General features: G+C 43.8%; 1 protein-coding gene across 4 annotated transcripts in view; it reads left to right on the forward strand.

The window, feature by feature from the left end:
• The first annotated feature begins 13,907 nt into the window (after nucleotides 1–13,907).
• The window catches only part of adgrg2a (adhesion G protein-coupled receptor G2a), a 34,473-nt gene continuing 28,796 nt past the window's right edge, over nucleotides 13,908–19,584 (forward strand). For 2 of the 4 annotated variants that reach the window (XM_069189913.1, XM_069189915.1), the window contains exons 1-3: nucleotides 13,908–14,364; nucleotides 15,720–15,820; nucleotides 18,743–19,327. In XM_069189913.1, the coding sequence (XP_069046014.1) occupies nucleotides 15,721–15,820; nucleotides 18,743–19,327 (685 nt within the window). In that variant the 5' untranslated portion in view covers nucleotides 13,908–14,364; nucleotide 15,720. The remainder of the gene's footprint in view (nucleotides 14,365–15,719; nucleotides 15,821–18,742; nucleotides 19,328–19,584) is intronic. The other 2 variants (XM_069189914.1, XM_069189916.1) reach the window with 2 other exon arrangements.

The raw sequence follows: 19,584 nt of genomic DNA on the forward strand, positions 1-19,584 counted from the left end.
TGTTGTTTCTTTCTTTACGCAATTCTGTCGTGAGTGTTGTGTGCATCATCACATATATTGCAAACATGAGTTTGAATTACATACCATATATGCTCAGACATACAGTATATATGTGACCTTATGTATGTGTGTGTCAGATATACTACAGTATTTGTAAGATTACAAGTATTAACGTTTTAACTCCAATTTTATTGATGTAGGCCAGTTATTTACAAAAATTAGCAGTTTCAGTAAATGAAGTGCAGAAGTCTTGCAGGTTTATTGTAGGGGAGGGTACCCATATTTCAGACTGAATAGAAGTTCTTTCAGACTAAGAATGGACCTATGGAGTATTAGAATAATGAAAAGTACACGATTACAACACAATTACTATCTGTATTTCTGCATACAACCGAGAGGATGTGAGCAAACGCAAAAGCAAAACCACGACTTTTAACTGATCAGAAAGGACAGTCCAGCCTCAGCACTACAGAGACACTCCGCTAATCCTCCCTGCTTCTGGATCAGCTCCGGATCCGAATGGCCCTGCAGCTGGGCGGGATTAGTCTTCCCGCGCCCCAGACAGTTGGAGCAGCTGCGTCCCTGCCGGATCCTGGCCAGCACGGAGGTCCAAACGATAGGGACGTCGCTCTCCCAGAGGAGGTGACGCCACAAGCGCCCGGCGCAGCCGGCTGTGGCTCTCTCAGCGGGCTGAGCGGAGTCCCGACAGATCCCAGACCGGCAAGGAAGCCCACACCTTTTGTGCTTGAGCTCTGGGCGCCTTGTAGCCCGGGCACTGCTTCCAGCCCCATTGTGATCGCTCAGGACACTGTCTTATCCCCCCTGCTCCAACCTGCACACCTGCGCTCTTTCCTGCTGGGCTTAGCAGGAGCACCAGGAACGGGGAGCCCCTGGGAGACAGCAGGGTAACCGCAGTTCCTACAGGGGCAAAACAGGTTGTCCCGACTCTCTCCTGTGGAATTCCCAGACACCACTCCCTTCCTGAAAGTGAAACGCCTTCGCCCTCCCCTTGGCAGTTTCACATGCCCCTCTTTCCAACAGCTGCGGGCGGAAATCACCCTCAAGATCACCCCAGACCGCACCGGCTGAATGAAATTCACGCCTTCTTTGAAGCAGTGTTGGCCGGCAGTGGTACACGCAGAAGGGGAGGTGTCGGAGAAAAGCTGAGGCTAAGAGGCTAAAGGTTTCATTTCTGAGCTGAACAGGCCAAGCCCAGCTCCTTCGCTCACTGGCCTCTGCTGTCTGGCGCAGGCTCAGTACAGCCCCCAACCCAAGCAGCCCGAGCGGTCTTGCAGCCACAGCAGGGGCAGCAGTGCCAAGATGCCCTTGGAAGACTGCGGGCTGCTGGGTAAGAGGAGTTCCTACAGGGGCAGAAGCACAAGGTCGCTGACAGCGCTGGGGGCAGATGGCATAATTGCAGCTCTCCTCCGGAGTTCAATATGCTGCTCCTCTAGAAGCAGCGCACTGTAGGTGGGCTGCGAATCAATTATACAGCCGATTGATTGCCAGTGGAACTCGAAGGGAGTCAGCAACTCATGGCACCCTGCTTGTTAATAACCAGAGAATTAGAACATTATATTCACTTTCGGCTGAGAGCAGGCTGCACAGAGACAGGGGCCAGGAGACAGAGCACTTGAAGGGGAAAAAGACAGCACAAGAAAAATAAATGAGAACTGGTGCCCTTTTCAGGATTGCAATTGTGTTAATGCTCAATTCCCTTCTTTATTCAAAGGCGTAAAGTGTGTAGGACAGTTCTGCACACAATCTATCACTGCACTCAAAAATGCTTTGAACCACATGAGGGCATCTACGGGTGATACAGAAGAAAGTACAGCATAATAATATATTCATGTACTGTAACCAAAGCTACAAGGTTTTTGTTAAATTATGTTAAGAAAAGACATCTCAAATGAATAATTATGATTACTAATAGTAGTATTACTAATGCCACCAAATTAGGTCCGTTTTAATAAGCAAATGGCTCATCAACAATATAGAAATGCTTCTGTGAGATTTGTGCTTGATCTGACAGTCAGTAAATATGCCTAGATAGCTAGGTCCTTGAATAGGCTGCGCTGTCTGGAATTATGCCACACAATGTCAAAACTCGCCAGCTATTTGTCAGCATGTCTGCTGCTCTAATGATTCAGAAGGTGGCTTTAAATCTAAATACAATCTGCCACCTTACCTACTGTATTCAGGCCACTGTGGCACAGTGAAGTTTGATTCATTGTTCGCTAAGGTCTCCTGAACACACAAGTTATTCAACCCCAACTAGACAGGATTAAAAAGGAAGTCCAGAGCAGGTTTATTTAAAATTCAAGCCATCTGCACTTCTGTTTTCTACAGTGCAGCTTGGAGAGATAATTTAATACAAGCTTAAGTCACGTGCGCAAGGAGATTTCATAGGAGGAGGTAGAGTGGTGTGCACAGTACAAACAGGAAATGGGAAATTCATCTTCGGAAAGAAGTTTTCCCCTCCCCAATTCGATAGAAGAAGCAAAGTTGCAATCTGACAGTCGCCAGGGATTTACTGCCCAGACTAGAATACAGGGTGCTGGATAACACAGTACTCAGAGCCAGCTATAGTTCTTTGCCAAATGATTTAAAATCCTCACTTCTGGAATCATGCAAGGTGTATTGCTATTTGGTTGGACGGTTGGGATGAGTATGAAAAACAATTACATGTGGACTTGTTTTCTGTTACGTTTTTACAAACTTGAAAGGCCCCGTTTCCACGCCTTCCTAAATTGCAGAGGCAGCTTGCAGAAATGGTTTCTCTGCATCTCTCAGACATGACGCTTTTCTGGATTCAGTCACCCAGCTCCTGTCCCCATCTCTGTCCTGGGGCGTCCAGCAGGATGTGAGCCTGCTCCTCCCAGCAGAGGGAGGCAGGTGTCACATCTTCCAGCAAGCAAGTACCGATCAAAGAGGATTTTTTTTTCCGCTTCGTCTTTTCTATTCTTGGAAGATCAGTAAGCATTAAAATTCTGCTGTGTACTAACAGTGAACCACAGTTTTCTTGATCAACCGTAAAAATATTGTTTTCATCAGAGAAGCTATGCGTTTAAAACTACATAATGGGAAAATGTTTTTTGATGGAAAGACTGAGTTTCTGTAACAGTGATCTGAATTGTTAAAATATATTAAGAAGGCCTAAATCTCTAGTGAATCGCTTGTTTATAGCTGCTGTGAATGTTGCTTCCAATGCGTTTTCGCTGGTAGAGCACTGAGAAAAATATGAAGACAATTTTCAAAGCAGCGTGTGATTCAGGTATTAAAATCCTCAAAGGCACTGACAAAGCCAGCCCGGTGCGGCTCTTCAGAATCTGTACAAGTGGAAATTCTGTGGAAATGCAATTAAAACTTGTAAAGGCGTTTCTTTGTGCAAGAGCCTGCGGTAGTCTAGAACAAGATGGCCAGCCATGTTGTTGAAGTCATTTTCCTCACTGCTTTCAAGTTATCGCAGGATGAGCTATCTGGAGCCGTAAGATACTAACTACCAAACTGGCTAGATGGGCTGGATGACCTCCTCACGTTTCTCATCTTCTTCAGGGAAGTGCTTGACGCGGCGAAAGTACAGTGTACGGCCCCCTCTAGTGGTTTCCAGGTGCTCCTACAAGTCGCGGTGACTGAAGAGAGTGATAAGAACCAGATGCTCCTCATTCAGCACATGAGCGAATGTGTTTGTGAACTTGGGCCGGCGCCTGGCCCAGCTTGGCTGTATCGCTTCGCCTGCGGATCCGATATCCGGGTCTTTATTCCCAAATCCTAAAAAGGGTGAAACCGTACGAAGAGGAAAACCACAAAGGCGAACCATTTTAGGCAAACAGAAAGACACTAGAACTGAAACCACTCCTTCCCTCCCCATCAATTGTGAAGGATTTGTTTGCTCTGTACTGTAGGACGGGGTTTTCCCTGAAAAGCAATTGGTTTGGAAGTTTTTTAATTGCTGATCGAAATGCGATATACAACGCAGTGTGTTTTTTTAGTAACACAAGCTGTGCCAAATAGACTGTGCACACACTGCGAACGGCTCTGCCAAACATACACAGGGCAACTTAAAAACCTAAGGGTGGCCAATACACAAACGGTAACTGCAGTGTATTTAGCATACTTATTGATTAACGACTCTGAAGTTATTCAAAACCTGTATCTGTCATAAAAGTAGGGAGGGAGATTTTTTTACATTTATGGACAGAAAACAATTCTATTGTAACAAAGTTTCTTTTTTATATCTTTCCATGCAGATTGTCTCTAAAGCCTCTCTAGTTGCATATCTCCGCTTTCCTTCAGGCAACATCTGAAACAAATGGCTGCTTTGAAAGAAATCTGGATTCTTTTCATCAAAATTTATTTGGCATTTTTGTCCTTTGGGAAGTGTGTGCACAGCGCTCAAATCGGACCCTTCTTTTGGGGACTATCCAGAAATTCACAGGTGGTTGGCAGCCCTGCTAGTGAAAGAAAAACCGCATCTGAATTCAAATGAGCAATTCCAAAGCAATGGTACAGCAATTACAGATCAGTCTAATGGCTCCAGCCCTGAGTCAGTCCTCACCATTTCCCTGTGCTTCCCAGGGAAATGAAATTAATGTAGCACGTCTGATGTACATCCACACAACAGGTTTGTATGCAACTCACTCAGAAGAAAAGAAGAAATCTGAGCTTGCATACAGCAGCACCTCCACCATCTGCCTGAGGCCTGGGTGGCAGACAGGCTGGTGTGCAATCTTTCATAGCGCTCAAAACAGGGAGCAGCTCAGCTTTGTCCTTTTTTTCAAACAACATGCTTGTTGTTATATAACTGCCATAAACCGAGCAGAACGCAAGAGCCGGATTCCAATGAAAAGGCTGGTTTGTTGCTTCATGTGATTGAAATGTGCAACTTCCCCTCCCTCCAGAAGGGTGGCGCCAGAGGAGTCCGGGGCTTCATCTCCCCAGGAAGTGGGAGGTGGGATGCATGATGGGTAAGTTGTGGCCGTGGTTCTAGGTCCTGGTTCTGGCTGACCGTTGTGGTTTGGCTGCTTAATCACCTGGTGCTCTAACTGATCTGCCTGCTATTTTAGACTATTTCCTGCACTCAGTCCTTAGTTACAAAAATACCCCCAAAGCATTGTTTCCCACACCTTCAGCGCACAGAATGAAAAATGCGGTCTCTCCTCACCTTTGCTACTTAAGAATTTGCTCCCTTATTTCGGCCTGAACAGCTCTAAATAGCTCTAAATAATGATAAACTGATGATGCCCAGACTCAGGTGATAAAGATACTGTATCAGACATCTCCCACAGCGAGCCAATGTCTTTCCTTCTGAATAAATCCAATTGCTTATATTTCAGCTCACAGACCTGAATGAGAGCGGGCCTGAAACTCACTAATTAGTGAAATGGTAGGTAGGTCAGGTCCCCTTTTCAGGCCATAAAGGCCCATGGGGCCATCCCACACTGGAGGTGGAGGTGATGTGGTCAGCATCACACTCCGGTCAGCCTATTAACCCCAGAAGGTTTAACCCCCCAGTACTCATTTGGAAAGCAGGCTGAGTGGATCTGGGAGCCGTCTGGACATCTAGAAGACATTAGAGCCAACTCTGTCGCTTGCCCCTACCTGGGATTGAACCCTTGCCGTCTGAGCTAACATGGCTCCAATTAGCTAAATACCAATTCCAAATCTCGTTCAGCTTTTTAATAAGAAGCCTGAAACAGAAAATGAAAATGAAACAGCCTGTGATTAAGAGCTCAGCTGGAGCAGCAATGAGAAGACCCAGGGGCTGCCTAGGAATAGGACCGAGAAACACTGTACTGGGATATTTTGCAACCAAGGCCTGAGTGTGTAAAAAACAAAAAACAAACCAGCAAGCAGATAAATCATTGGCAGTAATTAACACTGGGGATTAAGGGCCCAGGAAGAACAGAAACCAGCAGACACAGAAGTACCCCAGGACAGGCATTGAGAACCACTGAGATATAACCGATCTAGTTTAATATGACACTGACAACTGTGATAATTAGAGGATTAATCTGATAGAGGTGAAGAGAACAGGTGGTATCTCGCGGGTTTGCTTGTATCAGCAATCCTGTAACTGTATTCTGAAACCAAGCAAGCTCCACTACTCTTACTCATGCTGTTCAGCATGGGAGCCCGAGTCTAGCCTTGCAGGGCTGCCGTCCAGCAGGTTTCAAAGGTCTCTTTAAATCTCCTGTTCCTGAAGAACAAGGACAGGCTTCAACATGTCCAATTAAGCAAGTAATGAGCTCAATTAAGTGTTTAAGGGCTGAGGTGAAAAGAAATCCAGAAACCTCCTGGCTCTCCTGGACTGGAGTTCTGTTCCTCTGCTGTAGTGCCTTTGTTCTTATCTCCAGCTTCCAGACAGACATGCTCAGCTGTGAGATGATCATTAAGTTTTATGCCAGTGGTTTCCAGGTTTGTTTTTCATCCTTGCCATAAATCAAGCATTATGCACATTAGTGGCTGTGATCCTTTCTGCATCAAATACAATTAGTATACAGGAGATCTATATGGCCTTACACAACAGGGTGTGTTATTTTTAGTTTGACAAATTTAATCTGAATTTACCTAAATTCTAAAACAACGAATGCAATAGTGAGCCGAAACATGCTACTACCATAGCTAAAGGGTAATTAGAAGTGAATGTGGGCTCTGGTGTACTAACTCTGCTTGAATGGTCACCTGAGTACCAGCAGCAATCTGACTGAGGCAGTATGGGATGGAATCAAACTTGTATACTGTACATGGAGAACATTTTGCTAAGAAATACGGCACGAAAATAACACAACCAATCCTCTGTCTGCAGACTGGAAACATTAAGAAATCTAAAAGCAAGAGAGTGGCAATACAAGCTATTACAAGCAAGTTCCATCAGTCCATCCATTTTCTAACTGTTTCATCCAGTTCAGGGTCACTGGGGGAGCCTGAGTCTATCCCACATGGCAGGGAACATCCTGGACAGCACGCAACTCCGTCGCAGTGTGAACCTAGCTTTTTATCTTAATAATTAATAATAATAATAATTGCTTACACTTATATAGCGCTTTTCTGGACACTCCACTCAAAGCGCTTTACAGGTAATGGGGACTCCCCTCCACCACCACCAATGCGCAGCCCCACCTGGATGGATGGATGATGGATAATACATACAGTATGTATTGATTCAGTCTGCTGACTTTGTCTTAAAGAGAGAAAAAAAATCAGTGCTGCTTTAAAACAACAGTAAAAGAATAACAACTCTGTGTACGTAAAAATCTTACCCGAACGCGAACTTTTAGAGAGAAAAAACGCTCGACAGGAGCGTTGATCCTGTCCAATGAGGAGACGGAGACCGGTGGAGTGACGTGATTCTACCCACCCCTTGTCGGTGGTGAGGGTCCCGGCAAGCTGGACGGCTTGGAATTGTATGACGTAAGGCAGGGCAGAGGGAGCATGGCTCCAACACAACCACACAAGCAAGGAGACTGAAATACCCAGTCACTCTTAGCTAACAAGGGTCGAGCTGTAGAAAACACCCAGGGAGAGCCTGCACACGAGACAAGTCGGAATCGAACCCGGGACCTTGGCGCAGCCGGGCAGGAGAGCCGATCAACGCTCCACTGATTCCTGAGGATCAGACACCACCCACTGCACTACGGAGAACAAGGCTGATGTTAATGAGCTCACATTAGGCATGGTGATTGGGGCCAAACCTGGAAACCACTGCGATGAAACTTAATGATCGCTGTGGGCAACAGCAGGCCGAGCTCATGTGTCAATTCAGACAACCACAGGGGCTTACAAGTAGTAGTTGGTGGAAGGCAACAGGAAGCCACACAGAGCTACTAGACTGCTATTTTGGTAGAGCAGTGTAAACACTGTATACATATTCCCCGCAGGACACTTCTTTGCATAATTGTGGGTAAAAGAAATCTGAAGGGTGATTCATGATGTAACAATTGTACAATAAATTAGTAACATCTGATCTGGAACAACAAGGGATTAGTCTAAATAAATATTGCAATGAACTGATATAGCATAGCAGAGTGAATGAAACCTTCTCAGGATGAACTGCCCAGTTTCTTATGCTCATGGCAACAGGGTGTGAACACGAAGCTGTTCTGTTTTTTTAAGGTTATGTTGTGCTGATCTTAAAAAATCTGAGCAATGCAAAGGGCATTGTTACCAAGAACACAGGCACTCCAAGGAGACAGAACTTCCTGCATCTGAGCAGCAACAACCCAGAATATCCACCTACTTGGATTAGCTTTTTTCAGGCCTTTGTACCATATGAAGGAAAATAATTATCATAAAACTTCAATCTTCTAATTGATTAATCCAATTCAGGTCTGTAGGGGAACAGGAGCCTATCCTTACAAGCAATGGGCTCACAGCAGTGTACTTCCTGGACAGCACACCAGTCCATCACAGGGCATACACAAACAGCCATGCACAAACTCATTCTAGGACCAGTTCTGCCAATTAAACTACCAGTATGTCTCTGGACAGTGGGAGGAAACCGTAAAACCTTGAGGAAACCCATGTGAACACTGAGAACATGCAAACTCCACACAGACAGCACCCCAGGAAATTATGAAATGTTTGTAACTAGGTTATTGCAGCAAAACAAAGGAAACTGTTTTTTTTTGTTAATTGAACGATAACTATTAGGACAGATACTGAAGTACTTTTGTGATATGGGGCGTGAGAAGTATAATCAGGGGTATGACAACTGTCTCCACTATCTAGGGATTGAACCTACAACCTTCCAGCTACAAATCTAGTACTCTAACCATTCCTCCACATTGCTTCAAGATACAGTTACATGCTTCAGTTTTAGGAACGCCTAGTACTCTGTTGGCTAACATTGCTAGCTTAAAAAGGCCTGCATTCATCATAAGGACATTTCATAATTTCCTTAGATTTGCCATTCACTTTTTGTTATTAATAGAGATGACTGTTATGTTTTGGAGATAAGCAAAATCAAATTCCTTGCTGACAACGTTCTACTCTGTGACACTGCTGTTGGAAGACGTCTCCTTGTGGAGTTGAAGACTCCTTGTGTATGTGTCCGTGTAAATTCACAGACTTAGCTAAATGATGCATGAAAAACTTTCCAAAAACGCAGGGTAATCTTCAAACCCCTTTCTATCTCTGTCTTTAAAGAACATGTGTGTGGGTATTTGCCTTCTTTTTTTAAAAAAATATCTCCTTCTTCAACAAATACCCAAGAGAGCTTCAACATAGTCTCTCACAACAATGTTCGTTTCAATCCATTTAACATGTTAATTGCATCACATTGCCCGCTGGCCTACTGATCTCTTTCCTGGGAATATTCACAGGACTAACACCCTTCTGAAGTCTCCAGCAGATTGCTTATTGCTGTCTTTACAGTATGCCCACAGTGGCTATTATCTCCAACAAAGCTGGGCTAATTAGACACTGCTGTAGCACATTTGGCAGACTCAGGACTCATCAGGAGGATGAACATTTCATACTGCAGTAAAACCTTTTAAAACCAGATTCAGCCTCCAACTTGTTTCTGCATTTTTTTCTTCTTCACAGATGTTTTATTTTTGCCTTTATTAAATCTGTGTCCTCTTGATAAAAAAAAATACAACTGCAGTGCTGTTCTGAATTAAAATCTTGATCGCACCTCCTTTGAAAGAGGATTTGTTTTTCACTTGTTAGTGCCCACCACCTTGTCTCAGTGAAATACAGTCTCAACACTGACAATAAAAGGTGCTGTCACATCCTTTTGTGTGCAGGTTGAATGGTTTTAAGGGGTGTTTACGTGAGAGACACTGAAAAGGGAGGTATTCATTTTGAGAGCTACTGTATCTCCTATATACAGGACAGCACTGTCAGGGTGCTGATAACAGCTCACACTACAGAGGCCTGAGGTCATTTGGGACTGCCAGGAAATCCTCCCTCTGCTTATCCTCCTTTCTCACCTGCATTCCTCTTTCTTTATTATTATTATGTGTGCAAAAATAAATTTCACTACAGCTTGGTAAATCCCAGTGGTTTTACGAGAAAGTAAACAAACTGCATACCTACTGATTGACAGAAGCATTATCACTTTCTAGCTCGACCTCATCAGATCTCATGCCCTATGTGATGCTGGGCCTAGTTAGGGCCGGAACGGGAGAAAACCAGGCTGCAGGTTGTGAGTGTGGTGGTGGCCCAGTAGGTGGCGCTCTTCCCCCTGGGCAAGGAGGTCCTTTGGATGAGACAATGAAACGAAGTCTTGACTCCTTGAGTTCCCATGCTACTGTTCACAAGAGTAGTGGTATTAGCCCAAGTATCCAGGATATATTCCTCTCGAGGCTTGCACAACCATCCATTAACCAAACATGTGAAGCAGGTGATCACTTCTCTGCCTGACCTGCTGCTGCACAATGGCTGCAGTGTGTCGCCCAGGAAGGGGCTGCACCAGAGTGGGGGAAAAAGGAGGTCTATTCCAACATGTTAAGTGATATGCTGTATAAATGTAATTAAGTGTTATTTATATTTCCCTAAGGACAACATCATCCAAGGACTGAATGCTTGTGAAGGCTTGGCATACCTGGTGAGAAAAGTTTGGTTTCACCCTCGTGGTTAATAGGGAGCCTCCAGGCCACAGGACGAACCCCAGTCAGACTCAGTGGACCAAGGGGCAGCTGCAAGGTGGAGACGGGCCAGGGAGGGATACAGGAGAAGAATGCAAAGGGAGGCGTCCGAGTTCAGTTTCTGTAGCTGGTCTGGTGGTGATGGTGATATGAGGTGCAGCTGTGTGAGATCGTCTCTGCTTTGTTGTCCCTCCTGGATTTCAGTTAATAACTTCCATTTATCAGAAAAGCTGGTCTCTTTGAATTATAAACCGCTAAATGTGAGTGATCAACTTCATTGTATAGTACTGATAAGTGGGGAGTATCATTCAAAGCTGAAAAGCTGAAATACATCAACATCCTTGACTGTAGCTCACGACTGTCTGCTCCTGGTCCTGGAGGGGTAGTGTGTCTGCAGGTGTTCTGGGTCTTTTTAGAGCAGCCGTACCTGTTACATTAGTGCTGCTAAGCCAGGATCCAGCTGGAGTAGCTTTTTGAAAACCCAGACGGTGCCTTTCAATATCGCTGTGAAAGAGCTTCTGCTGCTGTTAACCGGCTCACCGAACAGAGAGTCTAGAAGATTACCCATCACAGCTGTAGGAGGTTAAGCTGCTTAAAAGATGCAATTAAACATTCGTTCACATTTCTTACTCCTCCAATGTCGTTGGCATACCTTGGTGGACCATGTATTAAATGTACTGCAACACCAAATTAATCTGTCACTTAACTCAACTCTACCTACGATTGTTGTGTGGCCAATGCAAGTAAGCTACTGCAGACAGGACAGTTCGACTTTGGGCTCTCAGTGCTTAAAGATCCTCTGCATTTCAGGTCTTCTTGGGAGAGCACCAACGAAAATGTCGGAAACGTGCAAGGCAGAGTTTTTAATGTTTCTCTGAATGTCATGTTATGGTCAGAATACCGATAATATTTAAGGAAAGATGTTTGAATTACTGTAGTAGATAGATACGAATGGGATTGTTGAAAACGATTTAGTCCAAATGAGTTCAGACAACGCCATTCTCTGGATTCAGTGTTCAAATTTGAACCTGGAATTAAGACCTGTGATCTATGGCCTGAGGGGAGAGGTGTGAGGACAGAGATTTGTTGATCTTTGTAATAAATGCAGGTTAGTACTTATGTATTTCCTGTATTTTCACATATAGCGTTGAAAGCATGGAATACAACATTACATACCACTTAAAGTTTACTAAAAATGTAGCATCTATCGTATGAAAAATGCCAGAAAATACCATCAAGTAGTATTTTTATGACTGAGAGTAGGAGGTTGATTAACAGGTAAAAGAGTATAACTGTTTGCTCATAATATATTTTTGAATGCATCTTAAAAGGGCAATGTTTGAGAGCAAAGTTAAATATTTAATGAATCAATAAGGCCCATTGAACAATGGCTTTTGGAAAACATGCCTTCAAATGTCTTCTTTCAGTCAAGGTTCATTATGTAGTTCCAGAAATGTCCCGGGAGAAACACTGTAGTGGCGTACTGTATTTTCTGCCATTTAAAGAACAATGCACACAAAGGCATGTATCCTCATTCCCGGGGACGTCTGTCATTCCTTCACTGTATAAGATCTGATACGATTGGTGGTCAGAAGGCCTGACAAGTACTGTACATCTCGGAGGTTGTGCCTTATTTTCTCATGCTTCGCTGAGCAAGAAAGCAATAACACCAGAATGAGAACTGGCGTGAAGACTGTTCCGTTTGTGTTTCTTCCTCACACAGAATTGACCTATTTAGTAAATTAAACATTGTTAGAATGAACCGAAACACTAAAAGAATTAACCTCAACATTCAGCTATTTAAATACTGTTAAGAGCATTGTTAGAAAGACCAATCCATAGGTGTTTACATGTGTTAACTCTTACTAGCTATTTTCTTCTGCTGATGGACTTTTGAATACATTTTATGTATCAATCATGTAGAAAACCATTGATCCTCGAAATAGGATATTTTTGTATCTTATTTTTCCTTCAAAAGAGTCCACTAAGACATCCATCACTAATCTTTACTGTCCTCGAATGGCAAGTATGATTATTTGGAATCCAATGACTCCACGACACTGGGTTTTGGGTTTGTTGTTTTTTTTCCCCACTCAGTTTCAGCGGTTGAAATTAGGAGATTTTTTTAAACAACAAGGGGAGGTGGAATTCCTCTTGCCTTCCCATCATGCAATGTGAAAGACATCATGGTCAGAACAGAAAAGTTATGAAGGAAACATGAACAAAACAACCAAAGAAAACAGTGCAACGAGCTCTGAATATCTATCAGATTTGGGAAAATGCAAACATCTAGTACAAGCGACATCAGTCACACCTGTTTTTGATAGAACAATAGACCAGGCTTTGACAGAATGATTTTCTAGTAAGTCAACCTGTCTCTCTGAGAATAGAAAAGAGATACAACTGGTTTGGGAAGGCCTTTAAAATACTTTACTGACACTAAGGGCTTGGGGGAAATCCTGTCTGAAACACCAAGTAAAAGGATGGGAGTCTCTGAACACAGGAATTAAAACGCTGGCTCACTTTTCACATATTTTCTTTATAACACGGAACTATTTGTTCTTTAATGCACATTAGTCAAAGAACCTTCGATTGAAGATCTGCGGTATAGAAATGCACAGTAGGTCACTGAGGGCGTCGTGCTGATAGCAATACACGTCAACTCAGGCTTTCAGGGGACGGCTTTCAAACGACAAGAAGAAGACTTAAAACTGTTCTTTAATACTGTTCTATTGTTGAAAACGATAAAGAGCAACTCTGGGTAGAAGGGTTCTGTTAAGTGTTGGGCGAAATAGGAAAAAAAAGAAAAAGAAAAAAGCACAGCCATTAGAAATGTATGGATTTTTACATCCGAGTGCCTATCGCTCGATAGTCTTTCGCTTCACTGCCCGTCTCTAAGCGGCGATGCAGATCCGGTCACCTGGATCAAGCCAGTCTCTCGCATACCCAGACAGCTGACTCTTCTGAAGAAAAGTTGTCGGGTGTCAGGGGCTTTTCTCGGGATAAGACGCGGGTAAGGAAGGGGGGTAGGATTTGTTTTTCTTCAAACCAGGATCTGATCGGCAGGAGTCAAGGACACGGGTTTCATTAGCCTTATCAGGAGGGACTGCAGTCCCCGAAGCACGCGCTTCTTTTTTTTTTTCGTCTTTCTAGTACATTTTCATACGTAATAAAAAACACATGAACATAAATATGCTCTTAAGAGAAACATTCTTATTACAGATTTTGGACAATCTCCGAATCCTGGACCCCAGGCTCCAAATTAGCTTGTGACCCAAGGATCACATACTGTACTGTGTCAAAATGAGTGGGAGGGATAGTCAAAATCGCAGACCACCAACCAAGAGTAGTGTGTGTATGTGTGTGTGTGTGGGGGGGGGGGTATATTATTTAAACGTAAATCTGGTCTTTTCATCTTCGGGCTGACGTCTGAAAGGCGTGTCGCCTGTACTCAAACTGAGCCGCTGGGGTGCGACAGTGCCTGGAGCGCCGTTCGCAGTGACTGCCTTTCCACCTGGACCTGCCCGGGACAACCAGCAGTGAGCAAGACGAGATCGGGACTGCGTGTGGCATCTTTGCGGCCGGTGCGTCCTTTTTTAAAGTTTCTTATGCGGAAGAGAGTTTAAAAAAAAAAAGAAGAGGCATTGCTGAGCTCATCGCATTTAGTTTCTTGATCCTGACTTTTTTTTCCCGCTGTGAAATGGGGAACACATGTCCCAGCCCGTAACTCCCCTTTTGTAAGATGGTTTTCAAGACCACCTGGAGCTGTAAGGTGAGCGCTTTCACTTCAAGTTCAGTGGAGAAGGAACTTTCCGCGAGGAAGTTCTACCATTTCAAAGCTTTACAGATGTATGACTATGCCGATACGCGACACATGTAAGTGAACACTACTTTAAGCAGTCATGACTTAATTTTATTCATCCATAAATTCGTTTCCTCGTATTGTTCTATTTTAAAAATACTACAATAAAACTCGAACAGCTGCGTTTGTGTAATCTGCAAGTAATATCTACAAACAAGTGGAAAATATGTAAATTATCTTTGTAAATAAATCGCGTTTTTATATATATATACACACAACTGTTGAGCAACAACATGAATCCCAAAACATCACTTCTGAGAAAAAAAGGCTAGGATCCTTAGAACGGTCTTCAGCTGGAAATTCAGAGAACCAGTATCTGTAGATTGCAATTTACAGGCAAGACGAGTGAATACGACAAAGCTTAAACGTTTAAGAGCCTTATAAGTCAAAAACAATACTTTAAAATCCGTCTTTAATAGCAGACGCAGGGACGCCCGAACAGGGCTGGTGTAGTCACAGAATAAGTACTTATTTAAAGATTTCTTTCAAGGGTGCAATCACCTGCAGAGAAGGAGCGCCGCGGTCGAACGACCCGAGAATAGGCGCGACGATCTGCTGGAATTTGAGATCTACCTGTTTGGGGCATGTGAGGATTACGGAAGCTGTGCTGTTGAAACGAATTTATTTTTTCTCCCCTGTCACTCCACTAACAATCGGGTGTGTTTATGAAAATGGGGACTGACTGAAGAGCCAAAGTAAAACAGAAATCTCAGAAAGTAAGCAGGTCAATTCAATTCAATCTTTAGTTAGCACTGGGAGGGTAGAGCTCAGCAGGAATGAGAGCCAGCAGACACAGTGTACCTTCAGGACCAGGGCTGGAAACAGATCTTTAAATCCTGCTGGACCAGAGTTGGGCTCCACTGGGTCTATATTTACACCAACAACATTACTTTCTTAAAACCATTATCTGACCAAATAACAGCAGATATGTTAAATACACCTTATTTTGCATTGTGCTTACTTCACAAGATGTTCATTTCAATCCATGCTAGTCATTAATTTCCACAGCTGTTTAATATGGAATCAGCATGAAAGTCATTCAAAAATTGAAAACTCTGCTTCCTATCTTGTCCATATTATCATGGCGGAAAATAAAGATTCTTGAATTTATTGATTCCCTCAGGGTCTTAATACATTCAGAAATAAATTAGATTAGTGTATTTGTTCAATAATAGTAGTCTACGTCAGGGCTGCGCAGTTCCACAGCCCCCCGATCGTGACTGTAAGCAAGCCCTGAAACCACCAGACTGTTGTCTGTTTTACAGAATGATGTCTGGAAGAAAGATGCTTCTCTGGCACCTATATGACAAAAAGGCTCTTGGTTGTCCCCTCTTTATCCTGCTTCTTCTCTGCAACACTCCTGAAGGTAAGACCACAACAGCGAATGAACCAGGTGCTCATTCCACAGTGACGCAGCTGAAGATGTAGCTTTGGAATAAAAATGACCAAGTTGTATGGAAAAACAACTCATGAATTAATTGAAGTTTAATTATTCTTTCTAGATTAGGGCCTACAGGGGAGATTTCGGCACATGTAAACGTCCAGGTGGTAGTTTGAATTGACATCCTCACTGTAGTTTGTACTTTGGCATACTAAGTCAATGGAATATTTTGTTTTAGTTTAGAACGGTACAGCTGTAATTGTGGTGTATTATGAGGGATGTTTCACGTGAAAGCCATTCATCTGTAGTGGAGAGCTGTCTGTTACAGGTAAAGAACTCTGCTTCTCCTTAAGGAAATTATTTGTGGGCACTTTTAACCAAATGCATACAAGGCTGAGTATGGCCATTCCAACGTGTGCAGAACACAGGCTTGAGCTGTTGTGGTGTTTCTGGTTCAGAGGTGTAAGGTCCTGTGTTGGTGGCAGATTGTTGTTGTACTCAGAGCGCACAGGTGACAGATCTCCATGGCCAACATTTAGATGTCCTTCCATACTGAGGCCATCGTCTGCTCCCTGTCTCTGTGCAAAGCACGGCGAGAAAAACCTCAAAAGCACTTGCTGACCAAAAAGAGGGCATTAAACTTCACCCCGCCTACAGTATATACTGTACAGTGCAGCGAGGCCATGTTGGTGGAAAGGGGAGGGTTTTTTCTTCATTTCAAACAAGACTGGCTACGAGCTCTTAGCATTTACTGACGTAATTGTCATTCCAGTAATATTATTGATACTGTGCTTAGCAACTAGCCATGTAGTGTGTACATTGCTTGTAGAGTCAAGCCTTTTTGATGTACTGGATGAAGTACTTGGATCTGATTTTGTATTGATCCCGAAGGGAACATGAGGTGTTAGAGCAGCCCAGCCCAAGACAAGCAATAACAGACATCAGAACAGACTGAAAATTAAAATAAGTACAGCCATACAAAATAAAATAGAGTTAGGTGTGTGCAAAATATGCTAATAGTCACTGTAAAACAACAACATATGTGCAAAAATATATATCTGGTAGCAGTATTACACACCATGTGTTTGCTGTACTTGTGATGTTTTATTTGGTGGGTGCTGGGGGGTTGCAGACTCTTATTCTGGCTGCAGTAGCAGTCCAGTCTACACCATCTTCCTGATGCATTTAGCAAACGCTAAACATTTTCAGAATCGAGGATATCTATTGTGTTCAGTCACACTTGGAACAGTTGCAGTGTGTTAGAATGAAATATTCTTAAGGTTTTCAGATTTCCTTTTGAGGAGGCAAAAAAACCCTTACAGAAGGGGTCCTAACACTGGTCTTGGGGGACAGCTGTCTGTCCAATTGAACCCTGAATTCAATTTGCAGGTATTCAGGTCTCTGTGACCAGGCTTGGGAGCCCTTGTGTTACAGTGCTGGAGTATCCATTTCCTGATTTATTTAACAATGTATTAATCATTTTGGTTGCAAAATAAAAACAGTTGTTATTGATTTGAGAGGGTCCAGTTTTTGATTTTTCAGATTCAGAATCCAATTTTCTTTTTAGGTAGGTTGTGGGTGACATCTAGTGGCATTCAATGGCATAATGACAAAGATCATGCAGTACTTCATTGACATATACTGACTGTGCTGTAACATTTTAACAGTGGACCTTACTTCAGATTTTTAAGGCAGACAAAAGTTAGAGATTCCTTAAAAATATATTATCGGTAAAGGCCAATATCCGTATTTGAACAGCATTCTTCAAATACCACAGAAATGAAACGATTTCAAACAACAGCTAGGTGTCTATTCAAAGCGGTCTATAAATAAGTCAATGATGATATCATCCACAATGAGATTGTCTTATAGGTATTGTTTACACTGTCAGAAGGTTGACAGTCCAGTTTCGGATTCATGTTGGCTTATTCAGAGGGAGGTGTGGCCGGGTGACACGCAGGAAGCACGAGGGAGAGTGTGACAGGTGTGTAGGTGCAGAAGGAGAAGGGTTCGGCAGTGACATAGCCAGGTTGTGAAATAATAGAACCTAGACAGGCTGTGCAATCTGATTAACTGAAACCTTTTACAAAAACCTTTACATTGACAGTTATCAGCACCCTATGCCTTAAACATGTGCATATCTGATACTTATCCCCCTTTTGCATTTTATCCAAGTAAGTTGCAGACAGGTGTTCCAATGATTTATAAGGACTTTTGAAAGAATTTCAGGGAGGAGGCCAGACCCTAACCTCTCCCACGTCTGCTCCCGTGGACGTAAAATCGCGTCCCTAGAGCACCCACTGGCGCACCCCTCCCTCCACCACGTCGTCACCCTTGCAGCGGCTCCCTGGCTCATTCCTTGCGAAACCAGTCAGTCTCGCCTTTAAGACAGAGCTGCAGTCTCCTCTGACAGGAGAGCGACACCAACAGAACAGCTCATCTGAATCCTGCCCAGTAATTAGGGATAGGCTGAACAATTGGACTCCTTTAAGGCACACCCTCCAAGTGCATCTATATTATTTTACTTATAAAGCCCCTTGCCAAACCCAAAGGCACGATACACAGTGCTAAAGAAAGAGAAAATACATATAACACACTGTATAACATGTTATATGGGAGACACATGGGGGCTCAGATGATGGAATAGTATGATCGGTTAAAGATGGCTGGGTCAGAGTTATAGCTGCTGAAAAACATAGCAAACCCAGGAAGAGGTACAGTATTAGGAAGCACTGGCACCATTGTACCACAGTACAGTGGAGATTAACAGGTCATTGAACGCAGTGGGTACCCATCCTAATGCGAATGGAACTAGAAGCAGTAGTTCACCAGGAAAATAGAAAGCATACAATGCACCTGTTTGATGCAGCAGTAACATTTTGTAATCTTCCTCCCCCCCCCCACCAGGGGATGGGTACTTCCTGGGAGGGTCCAAGGCGGTGTTTCCGAGCGGCTGTAGTCAGACCTGGACAATCGCGGAAGACGTGCACGTACCCCAGCTCACACAGCTGACTGTGTGTGTGGACATCAGGCTCCGAGCCTCTGGAGACTGGACCGCTTTCACGTACAGCACAACGCAGTCCCAGTCGCAAGACCTGGCCATCACCGGGGATAAGAAAAATGTTTACGTGTGGCTATTGGGCGTGCAGTTTCCGTTCCCCGTGAACCTCTCCTTAAATAATTGGTACCACGTTTGCCTGAAGCTAAATGGACAAAAACAGAGCATCAGTCTTGACATCAATGGATCCCCCTCGGTGCTGAAGGTCAACACCACCGTTGTGCCTCCAGGGGGCGCCCTGGTGCTGGGCTGCAAAGATAGCTCCACACAGCGGCCTTCCCAAAATCCCGGGCAGGCAGAGCTGTACCTTTTCCGGGTGTGGAGTGATATCAACAGCCACGGCACCTGCGAAGATGGGAATGTCATCGGCTGGGATTCGGAGCAGTGGATCTTCAGTAAGGAGACGCTGGTCCCCGACGCCTCCCTGACATGCAGTAAGCACGCCATTTTTCAGAACGCATTAGGGTGTCTGCAGTTTTTGCTTGCGCTTCACAACTGGACACGGTTCGCTGTCAGTTTCAGTCTTTAAAAGTCCGTTTTAAAAGCAGGAAGCCTTTAGAGGCTTGATGTATTTAACACGGATTTCACTCTTTCACAATAAAAGAGAATGTTGTATCAGGTTGACCTTTCTCATTTAAATGTAACTCAAACGGGTACAGAGGACAAACACCCAGCCCATTGAGGACTGCAG

This window comes from Lepisosteus oculatus, chromosome 5, assembly GCF_040954835.1.
Source record: "Lepisosteus oculatus isolate fLepOcu1 chromosome 5, fLepOcu1.hap2, whole genome shotgun sequence".
Taxonomy (NCBI): domain Eukaryota; kingdom Metazoa; phylum Chordata; class Actinopteri; order Semionotiformes; family Lepisosteidae; genus Lepisosteus; species Lepisosteus oculatus.